Source organism: Pteropus alecto, unplaced genomic scaffold (genome assembly GCF_000325575.1).
Source record: "Pteropus alecto unplaced genomic scaffold, ASM32557v1 scaffold388, whole genome shotgun sequence".
Taxonomy (NCBI): Eukaryota; Metazoa; Chordata; class Mammalia; order Chiroptera; family Pteropodidae; genus Pteropus; species Pteropus alecto.
Genome location: NW_006441398.1, coordinates 1037608 through 1046037, shown reverse-complemented (window position 1 = coordinate 1046037; position 8430 = coordinate 1037608). Strand labels below are relative to the sequence as shown.

General features: G+C 49.5%; 2 protein-coding genes across 2 annotated transcripts in view; both read right to left on the bottom strand.

Moving 5' to 3' along the window:
• The window catches only part of IL27RA (interleukin 27 receptor subunit alpha), a 16852-nt gene extending 13391 nt beyond the window's left edge, over positions 1–3461 (bottom strand). The window contains 3 exon segments of the mRNA XM_025051635.1: positions 9–141; positions 2699–2816; positions 3253–3461. Of these exon segments, the coding sequence (XP_024907403.1) occupies positions 9–141; positions 2699–2816; positions 3253–3352 (351 nt within the window). The 5' untranslated portion in view covers positions 3353–3461.
• Positions 3462–4218: 757 nt separating this feature from the next.
• Positions 4219–5967, bottom strand: RLN3 (relaxin 3). The gene is made up of 2 exons (XM_006918757.1): positions 5778–5967; positions 4219–4448 (listed from the first exon to the last, which is right to left on the bottom strand). Exons 1-2 carry the CDS (start codon positions 5965–5967, stop codon positions 4219–4221), a joined length of 420 nt encoding a protein of 139 aa, XP_006918819.1.
• Positions 5968–8430: the final 2463 nt, after the last annotated feature.

Here is an 8430-nt window from a genome sequence, read left to right as displayed (position 1 = left end):
AAGGGGACGGGGGTCCAGAGAGGCTGCCCCGCCTCGGCGCCCCAGACAAGGAGTTCATCAGATGTGGTTAACTGTTCCCGTGGGATGGTCACCCAGCTCTGCCCAGTGGGCACTGCCACAGTCCAGGTTCTGTTGGAATGACTGTGAGGAGAGATGTGGGGATTGGAGGACTGTGTACATAGGGCTAGGCCCAAGGCATATCAGCTGCTCTGCCAGGGTTCAGATCTCAGCTCTGCTGTTTTAGAGTTGTGTGACCTTGAGCAAGCAACTTAGCTTCTCTGTGCCTATTTCCTCTTCTACAAAACTAGGGCAATAAAAGTGCTGCTGAAAGAGCTGAATAGGGGAGGAGAATCAATGAGATCATCAATGGAACAAATTTAGCACACTGTTGAGTGCACAATACATGTTATGTGAGCATTGGTTATTGTATTTATTGAGTACCTACTATATACACACACATTTACATCTATGCAACTATTCCGTCAGCAACTATATATTGTGCTAGGCCCAGTTGTAGAAGCTAAGAATAGAACTACGACCAGAGCAGGCAAGGACCAGCTCTCTGGAGCTGGTGTTCCAGTGGGGGAGGCAGATGAGAAACATAAATATATAACTGATGGAGGTATCAACTATACAAAGAACAATCGAGCAGGGTAAAGAGTATGCAGTGTGATGCATACTCTTTAGAATGGAGTGAGGAGTGACCGTGCTAGTTCAGCGAGGGTGGTCAGGGAAGATCTCTCAGACGAGGAGACATTGGAATAGAGGCCTGAAGGATGTGAGGATGGAACCACGCAGTACCGGGGGAAGAGCATTTTAGGAAGAGAGACGAGCCAGGACCCCAGGGTCAACTGCTTGTGTTTGAGGAAGAGCGAGGAGGAGGAGGCCCGTGTAACTGGAGTGGAATGAGTGAGGGGGAGAGTGGGAGGAGGTGAGGGCAGGGAGGTGACGGGTTGTAATGGGTCACTGGGAGGACTGGCTTTTCCCCTGGATAAGGCAGGAGCCCTAGAGGGCTGTGAGCTGAGGAACGATGTGCCCCGACTCAGATGTTCACAGGTGCCCTCTGGATGCTGTGGGGGAGAAGACACTGTGAGGTCGTGGGTCAGAACCAGAGCCCAGGATGGAGGTGACTGCACCGTCCAGACCACAGATGGTGGGGGATGGACCAGGGTGGGTCCTGAGGAAGTGCCAGATTCTGGATAACAATGAAGGTGGGGTTGGCAAGGCTTGTTGGTGGATCAGATGTGGATGAGAGAGAGAGTTGCTGAGGAAGTTCCCAAGGATTGGATTTCAAAGGTTCTAAACAAGGCCTTCATAAAACAACAACAACAAAAATACAGGTGTTAGTGAAGATGCTGAGAAATTGGAGCCCTCATACATTGCCAGTGGGAAGGTAAAAGAACGCAGCTGCTGGGGAAGTTTGGCAGTTCCTCAAAAAGTTAAACACAGATTTGCCATAAGACCCAGCAATTCCATTCCTAGGCATCTACCCAAGAGAAATGGAAACGAGGACTCGACACCCTGTACACATATGTTCATAGCAGCCCTAGTCACAATTGCCGAAAGGTGGAAACGACCGAAATGTCCAACAACGGAGAGATAGACAAACAACGGAATATTACTCAACTATAAAGAAGAATGAAGTTCTGATACGTGTTACGACATGGATGAAAATTACGCTCAGAAAGGAGGCAGACACAAAAGGCACATTGTGTATGATTCCGATGATATAAAATGTCTAAAACAGGCAAAGCCATAGAGACAGAAAGCAGGATTGGTGAGTGCCAGGAGCTGGGGGAGGAGGATTGGGGAGTGACTGCTAACAGGGACAGAACTTCCTTGTGGGGTCGTGGAAATGTTTTGGAACTAGATAAAGATGGTGGTTGCACAACATTGTGAACGTGCTGAAGCCATTTTTAAATGGTGAATTTTATGTTATGTGAATTTTGCCTCATTAGAAAAAAGGGGAACTTTTTCTGACTCCCCCACCCTCTACCAATTAAAACTAGGCCCCCCTTCTGGTGATGGTTGCACAGCATTGTGAATGTACTTAATGTCATTGACCTGCACACTTAAAAATGATTGAGAAAAAAACCCAGTAAATTTTATCTGTACTTTACCACCATTAAAATAAAAAAGCCAGTGCGCCACCCTGGTTCCCACCTTTCAATGAACTTTATTATTTCTTATCAGCCAAATTTGGAATTAATTTGAGTTTCCAGGTATGATTCATCGTGAAGGAACACCAGTTGCCCCTTGGACTGTGGGCCCATGAGGGCCAGTCTGTCTGTCTCTTTCGCTGCTGCATTTCCAGCACCAGACTGAAGAATCTTTTCATGTGCTCAGAGTGGTTAAGCTACTTGCCTAAGGCCACACAGCAATAAAAACAGTTCCTAGTTATTAAGCATTTTCTCTTTGCCAAGGGCCCCACTCATTGGATCCTCAGAACCAACACTGGGAGGCAGGTTTTATTTCTTATTACCATTTGATAGAGGAGCAAAGGAGTCTCAGAAAGGGAAAGGAACTGACTGGTCCAGGGTCAGGCAGCAAGGAAGAGGTTAACCTGGAATTATCCAAGGGCTTGAGAGTTGGGGAAGGACTGGGGGCAGGACTCTTGGGTCCTCTCCACCAGCGAAGGCTAGACATGAGCGGCCACCCCTCCAAAGCCTGTTTCCCGAAGCCATCTCATTGTACTCACTACTTCAGGCTCTGGAGATGCAGCGTGGAGGGTGTTCCCAGGTCCCTAAGAGGCTCCCACGAGCAGTTCAAGTCGCCCAAGGGTCCAACTCCATAGCACTGCAGGGGCCCAGGGCTGCCTGGAGAGGGAGGGGGAAGGGTCCCAGGGAAGGGGGTCAATTCCCCCAGCTGCCTGCACCGCCTAGAACCTGAACCTACCCCGACTCTTCACAATCTTGTAGGGAGATCGGGGTCCCTTACGGAAATGAACAGTAGGAAGGGGACGCTGGGCACCCCTACCCAGGCTTTAGGCATAACTCCTCCCCTCCCTCTGTCAGCCACATCCTGTTACCAACCCAAGAGCCCCCACTCCAACCCCCTCCCCGCGGCTCTGGCTTTCATCCTCTGCCGCCCATCTCCCACTCCTTTCTTCGCCCTATTCCTGCCCCCGGAGGAGCAGAATGGCATCCGGACCTCTGTCATTCATTCCGCGAACTTGGGTTCGCTCTGGAGGATTTGTGTTTTAAGCGTGAGCGCGCGCTAGAGCGCCCGACACGAGTTAGCTCCAGAACTTACCCTGAGGACGTGTCCCGTGGAACAGCAGCACCAGGAGAGGCAGCAGCGCCAGCTTGGGCCTTGGCCGGGGCCGGCAGGGGGCAGCCCGGGTCTCCCGCATGGCGCCCCAGCGCCCCCTGTCCGGCCTGGCCCTGCCCCGCCCGGGCGGCCGCGCTGCGCGCCTTGCTCTCGGAATCCAGCACCCTAGCAGCGACGGGAAGCCGAGTCACCCCTCCCAGCCGCCTCCGCACCTAGCGCTTCGGTCCCCGCCCCTTCCCCGCGACGGAAAGTCCCCGGGGGAGGGGGAGTGGGGAGGTGGCCCGGGGCGTACGGGAGAGAGGACTGAGGGCGCTGCCGAGCTCCCCTGAAACCGCGCTCTCCCCACCCTCTCCGACAACACACACATGCAGCAGCAGAGTCCTTTGGAACTTTTATTATTGGGATTAAAGAAGGTTCTGATCCGTCCTCACACCAAGCCTCCCATCCCAGAACATGAAGGGAACCCGGGGATCCTGCTACCGACCCTGGGGTCCACAGCCTTGGAATCTCAGCAGGCGGCGTTGGAGGCAGAGGGGCTGGCTGGAAGGCAGCAGGAAGGGAGTGGGCAAAGGCTGAGCATCACTTAGGCTGGCCAAGGGACAGTGGCCACCTTTCGGGGAGGAGAGAGTCATAGTTTGGGCAAGGGCCTCGGTGTGGCTGATTTGATCAGAGTAGGGGCACCGTTGCGCAGGGGACAGTATAGTCCAGACAAAGGCATGATATTATAGGCTGCGAAGAGGTCAGGGATCAAGACCAGGGATGCCCATTTGGCCAAGTAGGAGTACAGCTTGCTCAGGGTCAAGATAGGCTGGTCAAAGGTCAGGGTTGTTTGAGGTTGTGTCGGAGTCCATAGTGCCTGACTTCAATAATTTACTGACGAATGAATACATGAAGGGCCAGAGACAGGTGCCCAGCATCCCCCTGGTACCCTGACTGCCAGGCCCCAGTCTAGCAAAGGCTGCTGATTTCACTCTTGCTGCAACCCCACTTGCAGCAGTTGCTGGAGAGGCCAGCCAGGACATCGCGGCCACCCCGCAGAGTCCCTGGGGTTCCCTGCCAGCTGGGTTGGTCCCCATAGAAAGCCTGGGGGGACCTGTTCAGGCCTGGCCACTCTCTGGAGGCCACTGCCTCATCCAGCTCGCCGTCTGCATCAGGGTCTGCATCTGGGAAGGCTCCCCCTGCAAAAGATGGAAAAAGAGTTAGTGCTCGGGGCTCAGCTTCTGTCACATCCAGAGTCCTAGCTCCTGGTTGGTCCAGCTACTTTTCCGTTTGTGTGACACAACTTTGTGGTTAAAGATTTTGATTCCACTCAGGCCCAAGTTCCAGCTTTGATGGGCAGATTATTCAATCTCACTGAGCTTGACTTTCCTCTCCTGTCATTTATTTCCCTTTATTCTGTATTTTTGGAGGACCTGATGGTTAAGCGCATGTGTTTAGGAGCCAGACTAAGCACCAACCCAGCTTCTCCCAAGTTAGAATCCTGAGCAAGTGAATTTACTTCTCTGATCCTCGGTTTTCTTGTCTACGAAGTGAGGAAAATAATAATTCCTACCCTCTAGGGTTTTATACAGAGTAGATGAGTTAATTAGTACCCATTAAAAAATACATAGAACTGCGTCTGGCACATGATAAGCACTCAATATAGCATTGAGCATTTATTGAGCATTAACTGTGTGCCACATGCTGTTTTAAGGACTTTTGTGGCTTAACTTCTTTATTCTATGACAACCCCATAAGGCGGGTGCTATTATTATGACCCCATTTTCCAGAGGAGATCACTGAGGCCCGATTCAGTATAGAACACACAGCTATTAAGTTGTAGAGCTGCTATTTGAACCCAGGCAGCATGTCTTCTAGGTCCACATTTATATCATCATCGGATCATTATTACGAACATCTATTTTTCTGCCAGACCCCTGCCCTTTAGGAGCTAGGCCCCCTGTCTTCCACTTGAGCCCACACTGAACCCCCTGCCCTGCTTGGACTGTGTCTCTATCTGTTTTGACTAATTTTTGCCACTGAACAAACCTGTGAGATGCAGGGACTATGCCTTCCATTAGCAGATAAAGAGAATCAGAGAGGAAGGCAACTTGCTGGGAAAGTCACCCACTAGCTGGGCAAATCTGGCCTTGAATACACCACATCTTTCACATTACTTTCCCCCAAGGAGTTGGAAAGCACTTCAGTGTCAGCTTCTGGAATCATGTAAGCAGCCGTGTTGCTCAGCACAGGGCTAGACACATAGCAGGTGCTCCCAAAATAGTAGTCTGTCCTCTGACTTTTAGCCAGTGGAGATGGCTTGCTCCCCCATCCCAGCTTTGTAGCTGAGTCAACTGGCACAGCTTCGAGAATGGGCCAGTCTCCCCAACTGAAAGTTGCAAGGCAGGTACTAACCTGCCATGACCCCTGGTCTTGACTCTGTCCCTGGCTCCTTGGACCCATCCCATGTCCTACCCCTCCAACATCCCCCCCGACACATACCACCATCACTATCTCCCCAGCCTCACCCATCACTTCATGAGCCAAGAGGTCTGACCGTCTCCACCGGGAGCCCCCACAGGTAAAGATGACTGCTCGGATGAATTCCCGGCCACAAAGCTTCACTCCGTAGGGTGCTGCCCGGGCCTCAGCCCCAAGCCACAGCTCCCCAACCAGCACCCACACAGCCAGCAGCAGCAGCAGCGGGTGCTTGGCCATGCTGGACAGAGATGCCTGGAATGCAAGGGTGGGCACAGCGAGGCAGTTTTCTTGGAGTCGGTGCTTCTGCTGCCGGCTGGTCCCCATTTATACGTCCTGCTCCCCCCGCCTGTCATGGAGAAACCAAGTGACCTCCTTTATCTCTTCCAGCAGAGGGGAGGCGGGCATGGCCCCCCCCATGCCAACCTTTCCCATTTCCTGACCAAGCGATAACCTTTCGCCAGGGATAGGATGACGTGGGCCGGCTCACTGTCATCTTCAACAGAGAGAGGCGAGGCCTCCATTTCACAGAGACCAGGAACCCAGGCTCCCACCAGACAGGGAGAGAAGGCGCAGTCAGACCCCACACCCCTCATAGGGCTGGGGTCCTGGGCCTCCTCTATAATTACGACGATGGTAGTGAGCTCTTACACAGTATGGGCTGTGGGCCCAGGAGTCGCTCTAAATATTTTATATTTGTGTAATCTACTTAATCCTCCTGATGACCTAGGATAATGGTTCTCAAATTTGAGCAAGCCTCAGAATCTCCTAGAGGTCTTGTTAAGACTGGATTGCTGGGACCGCCATGCAGATTCTCAGTGAGTGTCTGAGAATCTGCATGTGCAACCAATTTCTAGGACATGCTGATGCTGCTGGTCCAGAAAGCACACTTTTGAGAACCATAATCTTAAGACTAAGATTTTCTCCAGAGTACAGACGAGGAAACAGATCGGTGACATAAGGTACCCAAGGTCAGCTAGTAAATAGAGGTGGGCTGGGAACTGGAACAGAGCCATTCAGCTCTAGAATTCACGGAAAAAATTTTAAGGATTAAAAGAGTACATATGGAGACAGAGTTCCAATTCTGCAAGATGAAAGTGTTCTGGAGATGGACAGTGGTGATAGCCGTACAACCATGTGAATGTGCTTAATGCCACTGAGCTGAGTACATAAAAATGGTTAAACTGGGAAAGTTTATGTTATATGTATTTTCCCACAATTAAAGATAATAATCTAAAATGTTTAATTAATTCCATATACATAGAAGAGATGTGGCATGCTGGGAAATGTTTAATAATGGGCTCTCTTGAAAAAACTGATTTATAGCAGTTGCCTGGTCAATTTCGAGCTACCAGTGTAATGTCAGTGTGATGTCCCCAAGTTCTTGGAAACTTAAAAATCCCATCTCACAAGTCAGTATAACTGGCTCAAGGACACCACTGAAAGATGAAAAACATACACGTGCAATTCAAAGAATCATTTTAAATAGGACGCCTGTGTCATCATCACTCAGATCAGGAAATAGGACAGTGCCAGCAGAGGTCAGTCCCCTGACCCCATATCCTCCCCGGTCATAATCCCTTGCTTCCCCCAGGGGTAACAGCCATCCTGACTTTAGCTGTCATCGTTTCTTTCCTTTTCATTAGTTTTAACATCAACACATACCTCTCCAAAATGGAGAGCGAGTCTGTTTCTTTCCTTTCTTTTTTTGCATTCTAACAAATTGAACTTTTTATCACGCACACAGAAAAGTGTGCAGATCATAAGTGGACACCTGAAAGAATTTTCACAAATGAAACACGTTTCTGTAACCACCACTCAAGCCCAGAAACAGAACATTCTCAGCCTCCACCCAGAGTGGGGCAACGAAGCTCCACGGGAGGAGGAACATGGAAGAACTGGTGGACCTATGTTAAAACTACGAGAAAAACACCAAAAAATGGTAAATACTTTGGCTGAGGTACTTTGAGGCTCTGCAAAGATCTCATTTCCCTTTAAAGTTCTCTCACTGCTTTTACACTCATTGGTGGATGGCGTAGGTAAAAATTATTACTTTGGTGTTTGTTTATTAGTAATTCTCCCATTTATCTCATTCCTTCTACATTTACTTAAATTATTTATTATTTGGAATCTTCCTGTGAGGAAGAGTTGTTCCATCTCCGCCATTTTGTTTTTTTAATCATTTCTTTATACGCACATGGATCCCTGAACCGTTATTTTGGTCTTCAGGTTATAATCCGGTACTATTGTTATTTATGTTGTTGGCCAAGTTGTTCCAGCTTTGGCCACTGGGAGCCTCTGCCGTAAGATTTTTATTTCAGGCACTGTTCTTTTGACATGACTTTCTAGCATCACAAGATGTTCCGGGCTTGTCTTATGTCTTCCCCACCCCAGTCCTAGAATCAGCCATTTTCCCGAGGAGCCTAAGTTCCCTTTATTGGAGAAGGGCTTTGAGAAACCACGGTCTGGGTGCTGGGTGTGTTCATTGCTATTGGGGTCGGAGGTTATTGTTGTTGCTTCTAGGCCCAATCAGTTGATTGCATTACTTTTTTCTTTTAATATTGAGGTATAATTCATATAAAATAAAATTAACAATTTAAAAAGTTGCGTGTACTTTACATGCACACACTTGTTCATAGCAGCACTATTCACAATAGTCAAAAAGCAGAAACAACCCAAATGTCCACCAACAGATGAATGGAT